We start from the raw sequence: 16474 nt of genomic DNA on the forward strand, positions 1-16474 counted from the left end.
CTTTTGTTCACGTTGCAACCCACAAAATCGCCATTTTCCACTGCCTTATTGACCAAAAGTTTTAATCCTTCCGCTACTATAACGAAAAAAAAAGGTGAAATGGGATCTCCTTGACGCAAACCTCTTTCCACCTTAAACTCCTTAGTAGGACTACCATTAACAAGAATCGACATATTGCTTGAAAAAATAAGCGCTTCCATCCACCTCAACCACAAACCCCCAAAACCCATCTTCCTCATCATAAATCTTAAGAAGTTCCAACTAACTTTGTCATACGCCTTTTTTGAAATCCACTTTAAAAAGAAGACACTCCTTCCCTTCCTTAGAAACGTAGTCCACCAATTTGTTAGACACTAAAACTGCGTCGATCGTTTGTCTTCCCGGATCAAAAGCACTTTGACAATTAGAAATAATCGGAGATAAGATTCTTTTAATCCTACTTGCCAACAACTTCGAAAAATTTTTGTGAATACATCATACAAAACATATTGGCCTATAATCATTTAAACCCAACAGGTTCGATGCCTTCGATATTAGCGTAAGAAAAGAAGAGGTGATAGACTTGAACAATACCGCCCCCGAGTGAAAATAGTTAAAGCAAGAAACCACATTGTCTCTTAAGAAATACCAACACTTCTTGAGAAAAAGAAGAGAAAATCCATCCGGACCCGGACTGTTCGAACCATCACAACTCCAAACCGCATCCTTAATATCTCCTTAAAAAAAGGAACTTTAAGAGAAAAACTATCCTCGGGATTCAATGAATTAAAAGTAACTCCCTCTAAAGAGGGTCTAACAACAATTTCCTCAACAAATTTCTCTTCAAAATGCAACTTCATTGCCTCTGTAACCTCCTTAATCGAGTTCACAATTCCTCCATTCGAAACGATAGAACTAATTTGATTCATCCTTCTCCTCTCTTTCATAACCCTATGAAAAAAACTTGTTATTAGAATCCCCATCATTTAACCACTTAAGCCTAGACTTTTGAATTAACATGTTCTCCTTTATTTTAAGATTCAACTATATCCTTTTGTTATCCCTTCTTTTAACCGATAGGACTTCCGCATTCATCGACTCTAAACCATCCGCTTCATTCAACTCCTTCACACCTTCCTCGATATCCAAATCAAATTTACCAAAGATCGTTTTGAAACACCCGGTGTTGTAGTTGACCTAAATTATTGGAGTTAAGAGTTAAAATAAAATTACTAAATTTTCTCGACTAAAAAAATACTAAATTTATCTATAAAGATTTTAGAAGAAAAAATTAGTAAGAGTGAAGGTCTATTTTAGTCCCTCACAAAAACTGCAGAGGTCATATTAGTCTCTGAGGAAAAAAATCACTATTAAATCCCTTACAAAATTTAACCGAGTCATATTAGTCTCTCTATTAATATTTTTTTTAAACCGGTTTTTTTCTTACTTTTGAACCGTGACTGGACTGTCAATGAAACCTATTTAAGTCCCTCACAAAAAAAAGTCCAAATTAGTCCCTAAGAAAAAAAATCTCTATTTAATCTCTTACAAAATTTAACTGAGTCATGTTAGTCTCACTTTTAATATTTTTTTCAAACAATTTTTTTCTATTTTTAAACCGTGAGTGGACTTGACAAGATAGACTTGCTTTTAGAAATTGAGTACGCGTCAGAGGTTAAGTTCATTTGCACATGGTCACTTTCATAAGAAAAAATCGTTTGAAAAAAATATTAAAAGAAATGACTAACATGACTCAGTTAAATTTTGTAAGAGATAAAATAGAGACTTTCTTTTCTCAATGTCTAATTTGGTCTCCCTTTTTTGTGAGAGACTAAAATGAGTTTTCAATATCAATACAGTCACGGTTCAAAAGTAAAAAAAATACGGATTTGAAAAAAATATTAGTAGGACTTTTTTTCTCCGAGACTAATCTAACCTCTATCAGTCTCTTTTTTTTCTCCGGGATTTAAAAAAAAACGGATTTGAAAAAATATTAATCCCGATTTTTGTGAGGGCCTAAAATATATGGTGATGATGCTATGATATGTGAAAAATTTAGTTAAATCTACTACTCTGCCTGCGACTCTATCAGCATAACATAACCCATCGTGCTACCTATTTCAAAACACTCCTTTTACGCTCAATTTGATCAACACGTTAATACTTTATAGACCTTCATTCAAATTCAAAATTTTCTTCAAACCTATATCGATTGCTGTTTATTTATAACCACAACACAAATCATTAATCTCCAATGTTAATTCAAATTAACTATATTATTACTACTGTACTACAAATGGATATCACCACTGATCATGCGAAAGGTAAGACCCCATCATCTTCGAGTGATAATGATGATAGCTACAAGAAGATGTATAGAGGTGTGAGAAAGAGAAAGTGGGGAAAATGGGTATGTGAAATAAGGCTACCGAATAGCCGTGAAAGAATCTGGTTAGGATCATATGATTCACCAGAGAAAGCAGCAAGAGCTTTCGACGCTGCACTTTACTGTCTTCGTGGTCGTCATGCAACTTTTAACTTCCCTGATACACCTTTCCTCTTGGATACTACTGCAGTTTCTAATGATCCACAACAGATTCGAGAGATTGCTGCTAACTTTGCCAACAAAACACCACCAATTGTTATTCATGGTAATAATAATAGTAATACTAATAATAATAACAATACTGATCAATCCAAAACTGTGACTGAAATTATTGGCTCTTCGTCTTCCACTACTACTACTATGCATGGTAATGGTGGGAACTCCATTGATTGGACATTTTTGGATGTGTTGGATGGTTCAAGTAATGATGCAAATTTTGTTGGGTCTGAAAATTATGGTGGTTTCTATTCTGATCTAGAAAAAATGAATTCGGGTGAGTTATTCAGTTTACCACAACAGCTACCACTATTTGAGGACAATATTCAGAAGGAACTAGTTAAAGGTGAAGGTGATGATGATGTTTATGATGATGACCCTTTTTCTCATCAACCATTCCTTTGGAACTGGGACTTTTGATCATTCTCCATTAATTCTCTCTATACTTTTGCTAAATATTTTTACTTTATTTCCAGCCACTCTTGAATCTTACTTATTTTTGCAACCATATTCTATATGGTTTGTTTCTTCTTAATAATAACAATAAGTGGCTGGTTGGTCATTTTCAGACCACAAAAGAAAAGACAAAAAAACTCACACACAAATATATATATATATATATATATATATATATATATATATATATATATATATATATATATATATATATATATATGCTTTGTACTATTGTTGATCATTTTCATTCAATATGTTTACTACAGCTAGCTAGCTACTTCAAGTATATTTACTTGTGTCATTTGCGAGTGCGACCTTACCTTTTTTAATAATAAGTATGATTTTAAAGTGCTTTTGCGGTCCCGTATGAATGCGATTGCAAACATTTGAATTTTGGTTGTTACAATTGCTCCTGTGAACAATGTACTCGTAGCAGCAGTTTGAATACTGACTGAGATATATTCAAACATATACAGTTCATATACATTAAAATCAATATTTTAACACACTCGGAATGTCATCAATTTTGTCAAGTCACTATGTCATTGGGTTATTCCTAGATTAGGGGAACACTAGTCAGATCATATAACTGATAATCTGATTTATGGAAATTAAAAATGAAAAATATTTTTAAAATAAATTTTTTTACATAAATTTTATAGTTATAAAATTCTAAGTAAATTATTTATGCAAATATTCATCAAATATTATGAAATTATTTATGCTAATATTCATCAAATATTATGAAATTATTTATGCAAATATTCATCAAATATTATGAAAATTATGCAAATATTGAGATTTTAAATTTGTGAAAATTTTAATTTTTGGTGTGAGTTCTCATATTCACATCCTAATACAGTATTCATTGCATGTTACAATTTCAGTTTGATCTGAAAACTTTAAAAGTGATGATCTCGTAACTATACAAATTTAATCATGTTAGTCATATATATATATATATATATATATATATATATATATATATATATATATATATATATATATATATATAATTCCGTTAATCAAAATCAATGAATAAGGTTGGGTGGCATTAACGTAGAATATTTAATACCAATGCGTCATTATTTATTTCATGGTGTATGTCACATGTAGTTTAAACACTACTACGACTAGAAAAGAGATATAATCATGATTGAGGGTTCGTGGTAAAGTAGTGTATGGTTGTAAGTGAGCTACTTACAACCACGACATACTATCAGCGGTAATAAGCTCGCAAGTGCGGTACATATCACCACGGTTGTAATAAATTACCATAATGAAATAATTTAAGGTCTTAGGTTCGATACCCAACAACGCTATTTTAGGGGTTTGTTTAATTTGAATAATATGCTTATATATAACCACAGTTAAAACACCCAACAGTAGTTAAATGATTTGTTTTTTTAAATATAAGGGTTTGATTTTACATAATTGCCAAATTTTTAACCTGTATTTTTTGAATCGTAAATAGAGCAGAAACAACAATACAAACAATTTGTAAACCACATTTATAGTTGACAACTAAAATGGTTTAAAAATTATATTACAACAAAACCAAAAATTGCATTAAAAACCAAAAATTGTATATTACATCAAAACCAATGTGGTACAAAACAACATAAAATTTACATATCATTACATCAAATAACATCTACAACATTAGAAACATGTCTTGTATTTTGGTGTCTTAATTTTATATAGCTATAATTTCAAATAATACTACTTATTAGTAAATCTATATGTATAAATCATAATACTTATCAATCGTCTGTTATACCAGTTCGGGTCCTATAATCGAGCTTTTGTCGTCCTTGTACCAACATAAATGCGTCGGAAATTTGAGTCCATACATAACCTTATATAGCGTCATTCCAATACTTGTATGATAGCTATTGTTGTAGGTGAATTTCACAAGTAGTAGCGATTTGTCTCAACATGTCTTCCAATGTCTGAATGATCCTCTCGGTCTTCTATCTGTTTGAGGATGATAAGCAGAACTGAATCTCAACTTTGTACCCAAAGATTCATGCAACGCTCCCTAGGAGTGAGAAGTAAACTTCGTATCTCTATCAGAAACAATGTTAGATGATGTTCATGTAGTCTTACAATCTCTCCAACATAAACCTCTGCTAGCTTGGCTACAATATAATTGGTTCTCACTGGTTAAAGTGAGTTGACTTTGTCTACTTGTCCATAATCACCCATATAGGGTTAAATTTGGGGTCAAGTTTTCGGTAATGCCACAACAAAGTCCATGGAAATGCTATCCCACTTCCACTATGAGACATCGAGAGACTGCGTTAATCCTGCGGGCTTCTTGTGTTATACCTTAGCTTTCTGACAAGTCAAACATGAAGCCACATAATTAGCCACCTGCTTCTTCATACTTGGCCACCAAAATCACTGCTTCAAATCTTGATATATCTTTGTCATATCGGGGTACTTAGCTTGCTTTTATGAGCTTTTTCTAGGATGGACCTTTGCAACTCTACATTATTGAGAACACAAATTCTTCCATGGTATCATAACATATCATCTGAGTCTAAATTAAATTTAGGCGCCTCCCCTGCTTCAACCAGTTTCTTATTCTCTTGCACTACTTCATCAGTCTGTTGGAGGGCATTGATCTTGCGCATCAACTTATTTTGAAATGTAATTGTACTGAAATGTAAACTTCCAGTTGAGGAATTGTCCTTCAAGTTTAAGTCACGAAATTTATCTAATAATTATAGTCCTTTTATTACCACGGCCGAGAGATGAGCTTGTTTCCTACTCAACGCACCTGCCACTACATTTGCCTTCCATGGGTGACACTTTAACAAATTCCACCCACCTTCTTTGTCATATATTTAACTCATTCTGATCAAACAAGTACTTTAGACTCATATAATCATTAAACACCTCAAAAGTAAAACCATGTAGATTATTCCTTCATATCTTTAATGCAAAGACAATAGCAATAAACTTCAAATCATGTGCGCGTAGTTCTTCTCATGTACCTTTAGTTGCCTTGAATCATAGGTTACGACGTGCTTATGCCGCATAAGAACATAACTCAAACCTTGATAGATGCATCACAATAAACTTCATATGATTTTCCTGGTTGTAGAAAAATAAGCACTAGAGAGGTAGTTAATTTTTCTTTCCTCAGTTGGAAACTCTTTTCCAATTCTTCAATCCATGCAAATATTTGGTTCTTCTTAGTAAGTTAAGTCAATAGGAAATACTAAATTTATCTTTAAAGATTTTAGAAAAAAAATTAGTAAGAGTGAAGGTTCATTTTAGTCCCTCACAAAAACTGCAGAGGTCATATTAGTCTTTGAGGAAAAAAAATCACTATTAAATCTCTTACAAAATTTAACCGAGCCATATTAGTCTCTCTATGAATATTTTTTTAAAATCGGTTTTTTTCTTACTTTTGAACCGTGACTGGACTGCCAATAAAACCCATTTAAGTCCCTCACAAAAAAAAAAAGTCCAAATTAGTCCCTAAGAAAAAAAGTCTCTATTTAATCTCTTACAAAATTTAACTGAGCCATGTTAGTCTCACTTTTAATATTTTTTTCAAACGATTTTTTTCTATTTTTAAACCGTGAGTGGACTTGACAAGATAGACCTGCTTTCAGAAATTGAGTACGTGTCAGAGGTTAAGTTCATTTGCACATGGTCACTTTCATAAGAAAACATCATTTGAAAAAAAAAATATTAAAAGAATGACTAACAGAACTCAGTTAAATTTTGTAAGATATAAAATAGAGACTTTTTTTCTCAAGGTCTAATTTGGACTCTCCTTTTTTGTGAGAGACTAAAATGAGTTTTCAATATCAGTACAGTCATGGTTCAAAAGTAAGAAAAAATATGGATTTAAAAAAAATATTAGTAGGACTTTTTTTTTCTCCGAGACTAATCTAACTTCTATCAGTCCCTTTTTTTCTCCGGGATTTGAAAAAATACAGATTTGAAAAAATATTAGTCCCGATTTTTGTGAGGGACTAAAATATATGGTGATGATGCTATGATACGTGAAAAATTTAGTTAAATCTACTACTCTGCCTGCGACTCTATCAGCATAACATAACCCATCGTGCTACCTATTTCAAAACACTCCTTTTACGCTCAATTTGATCAACACGTTAATAATACTTTAGACCTTCATTCAAATTCAAAATTTCTTCAAACCTATATCGATTGCTGTTTATTTATAACCACAACGAAAATCATTAATCTCCAATGCTAATTCAAGTTAACTATATTATTAATTACTACTATACTACAAATGGATATCACTACTGATCATGTGAAAGGTAAGACCCCATCGTCTTCAACCAATTCAAGTGTTAATAATAATGATGGTAGCAACCAGAAGATGTATAGAGGTGTGAGAAAGAGGAAGTGGGGAAAATGGGTGTCTGAAATCCGGCTACCGAATAGCCGTGAAAGAATCTGGTTAGGATCATATGATTCACCTCATAAAGCTGCAAGAGCGTTCGATGCCGCACTTTACTGTCTTCGTGGTCGTCATGCAAGTTTTAACTTCCCTGATTCACCTTTTCATTTGGAAAACACTGCAGTTTCTAATGATCCGCAACAGATTCGAGATATTGCTGCTAACTTTGCCAACAAAACTGTTATTGATGGTAATAATAATAGTAATACTAATAATAATAATAATAATAATAATAATAATAATAATAATAATAATAATAATACTGATCAATCCAAAACTGTGACTGAAATTATTGGCTCTTCGTCTTCTACTACTACTATGCATGGTAATGGTGGGAACTCGATTGATTGGACATTTTTGGATGTCTTGGACGGTTCAAGTAATGATACTAATTTTGATGGGTCTGAAAATTATGGTGGTTTCTATTCTGATCTAGAAATGATGAATTCGGGTGAGTTATTCAGTTTACCACAACAGCTACCACTATTTGAGGACAATATTCAAAAGGAAATAGTTAAAGGTGAAGGTGACGTTGATGTTTATGATGATCCTTTTTCTCATCAACCATTCCTTTGGAACTGGGACTTTTGATCATTCTCCATTGATTCTCTCTACTTTTGCTAAATATTTTTACTTTATTTCCAGCCACTCTTGAATTTTACTTATTTTTGCAACCATATTCTATATGGCTGTTTCTTCTCAATAAAATAACAAGTACTGGCAATAACAAGTACTGGCTGGTTGGTCATTCTCAGACCACAAACGAAAAGACAAAACACACACACAAATATATTGACCCGGTTTCTATTACAATGATTATATATGCACCGAGGTATTTCTATTTTGCTTTGTACTATTGTTATTGTTGGTCATTTTCAATCAGTATATTTACTACAGCTAGCTAGCTAGCTACTTCAAGTATATTTACTTGTCTCATTTGCAAGTGCGACCTTACCCTTTTTTAATAATAAGTATGATTTTAAAGTGCTTTTGCGGTCCCGTATGAATGCGATTGCAAACATTGCAATTTTGGTTATTACAATTGCTTCTGTGAATATTATAGTTTTTGCAGTGTGAGTACTGATTGAGATATATTCAACATATATATACAATTCATATACTCTAGAATCAATATTTTAAAATTCAAATTGTCATCAATTTGGCCAGGTCACTAGGGCTCTATTTGGTAAGACATAATTTTGAGCTTATAGCTTATAATTTCATATGATAATTTAGATTTGTTTGGTAACGGTCTTTTCATCACTAATTTATAGTTTATTTTACTAGTTTATAACTTATTTTCCAGACGCTATTTCAAATAGCATTTTATCTTATAGCTTATCATTTTTTCTTCCTTTTTTATCCTTATTATTTTAGCATAAACTCATTTTTATCCTTTATAATTTATTTTAATTTCAAATTAAATAATTATGTATTAAATATCTCTTATGTCATTTTACACTTATAAGTTATTTGAACTGCTAATTTTACCAAACACTTCAATTAGTTTATCAGTTATTAGTCTCAACCACTAGCCATAAGTTATAAACTATCAGTCATCAGCCATCAGTTATAAGTTATAAACTATTAACTAGCTTATCAGTCAACCGCTATTTTTACCAAACAGACCCCTAGATCCCTGAATTATATGTCAATTAGTAGATCTAATCTATAGAAATTAAAAATTAAAAATATTCATAAAATAAAATTTTTGATATAAATTTCAAAAATATAAAATTTAAAATAAATCTATGGAATTGTTTGTATAAATATTCACCGTATATTATGAAAATTATACAAATATTGAGATTTTAAATTTATGAAAATTTTAATTTTTAGTATGAATTCTCTTATCCATAGATTGATACAATATTCATCACACATTATGGTTTCATTTTGGTTTCATAAGTATGAATGTCCGCCGCCCGCTAAAGTCCGCCCCTCCTCCAAAATTCTTTATTTTTTAGTTAATTTTAGTAATTTCAATTATTGATGGTTTATTTTATAAATTTATTTGTAAATATAGGTAATATTTTTTTAAGTAAAATTTGTTAAAAAGTTGTTTTTATAAAAAATTGTTTTAAAAAATAAGTGAAAAATTTAATTAAAAGGTAAAAAGATTATTAATCTATTAAAAAAATGAAAAAATATAAGTAAAAATAGGCGGGCAAGCCCGCCGTCCGCCAACCCGCCATCTTGGCGGGGCGAGCATGATTTTTATGTCCATTTCACTTGGCGGGCATGTCCGCCCCGCTCGTTTTTTGGCGGGCTTAAGGAGGGGCGGGCGGGCGGCGGGCGGCCCGTTTTGCCACCCCTAGTGAGTAGGAGTGGAAATAGGTTAGGCTAGCCTAGGATTTATAAGGCATGCGTCTGGCCTATGATATACTTGAAAGGCCTAAGTCTGGTTTGTGCCCTATAATAGGCTCTCTTTTTTTATCTGAGATGGCCTTTTTAAAAGTCTGGCCTGGTCTGAAAGCCTATTTAAAATCCTATTTTTCATTATGGTTTTCAATTAATTCATATTATTTAAGAAACCTTATAAGTCGCCCTACATGTGCATATATAGTCCGACCTATTTAGCTGTTGTTCTAATATATATGCATATATAGGCTTGCCTATTAAGTCTTTTTTCTAATATACATGCAAATATATGTTGATTTATTTAGCCTATTTTTAATATACATGAAAATATAGACCGACCTATAAGGCTTCATAGCGTTTTTTAATAACCTAAGTCTGACCTATTTTATTAAATAGACTTTTAAAAAAATTTAAACCTGACTTTTTTTTAAATAACTCTGGCCTAACCTGACCTTATATAGACTAGGCCATAAGCCCCTGTACGCCGGCATGGCCTATTCCTACATTTAGTGGTGAGATGCTAACATGAAATATATAGTACCAATGTGTTATTATTTGTTTCATGACGTATGTCAAGTGTAGTTTAAACCAATTTTTATGATGGATTAAGTTTACGGAAAAATTGACCACTAAATTTGTTTTTTGAATTTTGAATGTCATTTGTTATTTGTTTCATGATGTATGTCAAGTGTAGTTTAAACCAATGTTTATGATGGATTATGTTTACGGAAAAATTGACCACTAAATTTGTTTTTTGAATTTTGAATGTCATTTTTTCTTTATCATAAAAACCCATAAAATATAAGCACCTTTTATTAATTTAGAAAAATACAAACCCATCAAAACAAAATCTATCAAAATCATGAGCAAATAATATTTTTTTAGCATAAAACCCAAAAAATATTAAAATTTAGAAAATCTTCATCTTTTTAGCCTCAAGTTCCTCTATTACTGTTAACCTTATTCTCCGCTTGAAACTCCTTTATTACTATTAACTCATTCCCCTGCTTCAAGTTCCTTGATTACTATTAACCCATTTCTTTTTTTCAAAGTTCTCTAACCATGATTTATTGTGTATGAAAAACCTCCCATTTGTTAGAATTATAGAGATTATTCAATGCAAGGTCTAAATTTTTAGGCTATGTTTGAAAGTTTGTAAGGAAAAAAAGAGAAGGACTTTGAAAAAATAAAAGGATTGAGTCGAAAGAATTAAATGATTTTGGTGTAGAGGATTTTATAGGGTTTGATTTTACTCATAAAACCAAAAACCCCCCTAATTTGATGGAATTCAAAATTTGTATTGAAGGAGAACTTCGCAGAATTTTGGAGAACTTAAAATATATTGTTATAGTATTACATATATATATATATATATATATATATATATATATATATATATATATATATATATATATATATATATATATATATATATATATATATATATATAGTAACTAAGATAACAAATTTAACTCGAATTAACTTAGACTTGGGTTACAATTTGAATTATATTACAACAAACAAAACTTCTATCAAAATCATTCAGAGTCCAGATGAGAACACTATTGATTGTGTGTCTACTTCAAAGCAACCCGCTTTTTTGATCATTCTTTCCTCAAAGATCACAAACTTCAGAGACCTGATTTCCATCTGAAGGGCTTTTTGAGGAGAACAAGTTGGATGAAAACAAAGAAAATGAAGCACTCCCATTAATCAACTATGGCATGCTGGTGGGAAATGTCCGGAAGGCACGATAACTATTAGGAGAACAAAGGAGGAGGATGTTTTAAGAAAAAAGTTCGATTAAAAGATATGGACGGAAGAAGCATAGGTCAGCTGCTCCTAACCCGAAGTCAACGGATCCTGGTATGGAAAATCAAAATGGTCATCAGCATGCAATAGCATATGTTGAAGAAGACAAGTTCAATGGTGACGATGATTGAATGGGGAGGAGAAGTTGTTAACTCCGAATCCGACTGTCAACACACATCAACTGAAACGGGACATTTTCCAGAAGAAGGATTCAGCAAAGCAAGTTACTTCAGAAACATTCAAGTGGTCGATAGCTCGAATAATCTAAAAGCACCGAAAGGACTTGGCACTTTTGACTTTAAAAAAAAAATTATTCAAGTGTTTTAATTTTCTCGATGTGATGATTAAAAATAAAATATAGAGCACGTGGGGGAAAATAGATTGTAGGACGATGTTGACAAGATATCGATGATATATCATACGTCTATCTTATTTTGCGAATTTTGAAAGTGCTTTTGTTGGACCACTCGTGCTTCCCACTCTGTCCTTTTCTCTACGTTGTTTCACTAAATTAATATCCCATTCTTTATTTGTGTGTATCCTTTTTCTCTATTATTATTCCTATCTCAACGTCAATCTATTTTTGTTCTTTATAACTGCTTCTCATCATCACTTTACCTCATCCCACAACTCAAATATTGCTGCTTACATTGCGTTTGCAAAACATCCACCATCTAATATTGATTAAACAAACTCATAAACCAGTTACAAGTATAATACTTAACATTAAATATAAGTATATAACTATTTTTGATTGACCAACATGGGAGTGGTCTTAGATTGACCAACCGCACCAACCATCGAATGCTAGTTTATTGCTATTAATTCAGAAACAAACAACTATATATAGTAGCAAAAAATCCAAGAAAGACAGTAAATTAATTAGTTAGTATAATTTAGCAAAAGTAGCTAAACCGGAGAATCATGATTCAGAAGTTCCAGCTCCAAAGGAATGATTGATGACAAAAAGGGTCATTACCATCATCTTCAACTAATTGGTTCTGATTATTATTATCCTCAAAAAGCGGTGGGGAAGTGTAATACAATAACTCATCCGAATGCATCTTTTCTAAGTTAGAATAGAAAAAATCATCATAATTTTCAGAACCAACTAAAGTAGCATCATTACTTGAACCATGTTCTTCTAACATGTTCAAAAATGTCCAATCAATCGAGTTCCGACTATCATGCATAGTTGTAGAAGATGAAGAGCCAATAATTTCGGTCACAGTTTTGGACGGACCTGTGTTATTATTATCATTATTAGTATTATTATTATTATTATCAATAACAATTGATGGATTTTTATTTCCAAAGTTAGCAGCAATCTCTCGAATCTGTTGCGGATCATTAGAAACTGCAGTGTTTTCCAAATGAAAAGGTGAATCAGAGAAATTGAAACTTGCATGACGACCACGAAGACAGTAAAGTGCCGCATCAAACGCTCTTGCTGCTTTCTGAGGAGAATCGTATGATCCTAACCATATTCTTTCACGGCTATTCGGTAGCCGGATTTCAGACACCCATTTTCCCCACTTCCTCTTTCTCACACCTCTATACAACTTCTTGTTGTTATCATCATCATTACCACTTGAAGACAATGAGGTTTTACCTTTGACTTGATCATGATCAGTACTGATATGATGATGATCCATGTTCAGCACTTACATTCATGTTAATTAATTATTTCTCTGTATTGAAGTTGCTTATAAATAAACTACAATGGATAGGTTTGAATTTTGAATAAGAATGAAGGTCTAAGGTATAAACGTGTTGATGGAATTGAGCGTAAAGAGAGTGTTTTGTGAAAGCTAGCACGATGGCTTATGCTGATAGAGTCGCAGGCAAGATAGTTCATGTAGTTAGACACGCGCTAGGCCTAACTTTTTTTACTTTTAACAAAGTTTTGTTGTTCATTTCACATAATATGTAAAAGGAAAGACAAAAACAAAATAAACTTTCTTTTGAAGAATTAAATAATAAACATTTAAATACAAATGGGTAAAGTCAAACAAACATTATCCAAAAACAAAAGTAAAAAACACACCCCAAATTCTTAATCCATAAACAAAATATAAGTGGTTAGCCAACAACCTATTAAAAAATAACCTCCCATGAAAGATGGAACCCTTGGAAGGAATTGTCTGAATCACATGACATAAGAAGAGATAAACACCTTAAACATCTCAACTAATAAAAATAAATAAAAAGCCTATTATATCAAATACAAAAAGGGATCATCCTATATCCACCGTTTTTTTCTCCAAAAAGATGTACTTTTTCCATTCCCCACATTTCTATTAAAATTTGTGATCCACACTTAAACTAATTCTTTAAATCTCTCCACATACTTACTTCTTTCTTTTATAGGTGTGAAATTTATAGTATAATTAAAACCACTTTTAAAAAAGTATTCAAAGTTCAATCACATCAAAAAAATTGATGTGTGGGACAAAGAGCAATGGCAACAAAAATAATTAGTCTTTCACCAATAATAACTCAATGCAATAAGACTGTAAAATAACTTGGTAGAAGAAGAAAAAAGATGGTAAGAAAGACAAAAGATTTGTATACTCAGTTTGATCAAATGATCATGTCTGGGAGAAAGAATAACTCTCCAATTCACTGTAATATAACAAGCCTACAAGCATGGTTTTTCAACAATCATTGCTCCACATACTTTTGAATGCCTCCTAAAGCTCTGATAAGTGTTAAATTATAGTTATTTTTGTATATAGTTTTACGACACTTATCTTCTCTTTTTCCTCAATTTATACGCGTTTTAGTGTATATTACATAAGTATGTATACTTTGTGTTTAATTGAGTTTTTGATTCATTTATATATTGTTCGATAGCTTTCTATTCATTTTGTAGGTATTGATACGTATTTGGAGCATGAGCAATAAAGTGTCGAAGACACCGCTTCAAACGCGCGATTTTGAGCAATTCGTCAACGAAAAAGGCTAAAAACAAATAAGATAAAAGTTATCAATTTTGTTGATATTTAGTCATTGTTAGATAGGAAATTGAATAATTTTTCCAACGCTTCGAGCCGGGCGCAAATCGGAGTTACGGTTCCCAAGTTATGGCCGAAACAGTGCAGAATTTTCTATTGTTGCTACTGGTGTAGTTCGCCCGACGAATCTTGCAGGACAGAAATACTTTAAAAGGGGAAAAAATCATATTTTTAGGTTATGGCTTTGGAATTTTTTCTCTCAACTCCAACAACCTTCATTATTTGGATGTTAGAGCTTAGAAAACAACTTCGGAGTTTGCATACGGATGAGCCGGAGTGGATTGATCATCGATCGGTGCAAACAAATCGGAAGATTTTTGGTTCATTTCTCTTCCTCTTTGTGTATTTTCTCTTTGGTTGGGTTTTGTATATGTTTTACTTTGAACTCGAGTATATTTATTGATCATGGTGTTGTATAAAGTTTGCTTTACAAATCATTATTGATGTCTTCCTTAATCTTTTTGCTTTATGTTTTGATTTGGGTTGTTATAGACATATATCTCACAAATATTGATTAAGATGGATATCTATTAGTTTTAGACTCTAGAGATAGTTTTGGAGCTAATATTCATCGTGGGTATCGAAGTTTAATGCCTCTCTATTGTTTATGTTGGTTGAGAGATCGTCGACGCGAGCAATACAGTTATCTTCTGTGTTGTTTTGGTTGGTTGAGAGATCGTCGCCGAGATGATATAATAGTTCTCTCTACTTCGGTTTAGAAATGACTTAGGGTGTGAGCGATGCTTGATGATATTGACGAGTATTGTAGGTTGAGTATAACTGGTCGATAAGTTAAAGTTTGTGAGAAGTAGATTATATGCAGGCTTGGTAAGTTTCTTCTCTCTAAAGAATGAATTATTTTCCTGTTGATATTTACATTTCCATTTTTATGCTTTACCATTTAAACCCAAGCTCAGAACTGCATTAACTTTTGAATGGCGTTCTTTCCCTCGAACTAATCCCTGTGGAGACGATATGATATAACCTATATCACCTGGTAAACAAATGTTGTCATACCCCAAAATTGGCCCACCATATTCAAATTATTTCAAAATTGGTTTTTTTATAAAAATTTTGACGTCATTCACATTGACGTCTTGAATTTTATAAATATTCGATTTAAAGTCTATTTTAAAATATAATAATTCTCTTAAATTATTTATATTTTAATAAATAGCAAAATGTTTTCCCATGCTTCATACACTTTCAATTGACTTTTATTTCAAACAAATAATATATCGCAATTGGTAAGGAGGTAAAACTTGCAAGCACTTAGTCTCGGGTTCAAATCCCACTTGTAACACTTTTTCTTTTATTTGTTTCTAACTATAGTTTTAATTTTATTTTCATTTATATTAAAAAATCACAAAAAATTCATTTTTTATCATTTTATTTTTAATTTTCGTATTAATTTAATAGGCATTTTTTAAAATAAATAATTTTAACTTTTTATGCATTTTTAGTCAAAAAAAATCACCAAAAATAATAAAATATTAAAAAAAAAAATTTAATCTTATTTGTCCTATTTTTAGCACTTTTTATAACTTAAGGAACAAGATTATCTTATTAAATTAGTTTGATTTAATTTTTTATTAGAATTAAAACAAATTGATTTTTTTGATTTTATTTTAATCACTTTTCTATTTTTCCATTTGTTTTCTTAACCGTAACATTGCGTTGGTTTATGAACAGGTTGTCTATGGATTGACCAAGTGAATGGTACCCAATTGCTTTTGGGCAAAAAAATCTTTTGGTATTTGGCCAAATCAAGATTATTCATATTTGGCCAAAAACTTT

General features: G+C 31.5%; 3 protein-coding genes across 3 annotated transcripts; 2 read left to right on the forward strand and 1 right to left on the reverse strand.

The window, feature by feature from the left end:
* Window positions 1-2271: 2271 nt before the first annotated feature.
* Window positions 2272-3016, forward strand: LOC131655198 (ethylene-responsive transcription factor ERF018-like). Its single transcript, XM_058925092.1, has one exon. The coding sequence runs from the start codon at window positions 2276-2278 to the stop codon at window positions 2999-3001; it is 726 nt and encodes a 241-aa protein (XP_058781075.1). The 5' UTR covers window positions 2272-2275; the 3' UTR covers window positions 3002-3016.
* A 3834-nt stretch (window positions 3017-6850) lies between these two features.
* Window positions 6851-8078, forward strand: LOC131657735 (ethylene-responsive transcription factor ERF018-like). Its single transcript, XM_058927099.1, has 2 exons — window positions 6851-6886; window positions 7284-8078. The coding sequence occupies exons 1-2, from the start codon at window positions 6851-6853 to the stop codon at window positions 8076-8078; spliced, it is 831 nt and encodes a 276-aa protein (XP_058783082.1).
* Window positions 8079-12422: 4344 nt separating this feature from the next.
* LOC131655199 (ethylene-responsive transcription factor ERF017-like) lies at window positions 12423-13315 on the reverse strand. The gene has a single exon (XM_058925093.1). The coding sequence runs from the start codon at window positions 13313-13315 to the stop codon at window positions 12590-12592; it is 726 nt and encodes a 241-aa protein (XP_058781076.1). The 3' UTR covers window positions 12423-12589.
* Window positions 13316-16474: the final 3159 nt, after the last annotated feature.

Source organism: Vicia villosa, linkage group LG3 (genome assembly GCF_029867415.1).
Source record: "Vicia villosa cultivar HV-30 ecotype Madison, WI linkage group LG3, Vvil1.0, whole genome shotgun sequence".
Lineage (NCBI taxonomy): Eukaryota > Viridiplantae > Streptophyta > Magnoliopsida > Fabales > Fabaceae > Vicia > Vicia villosa.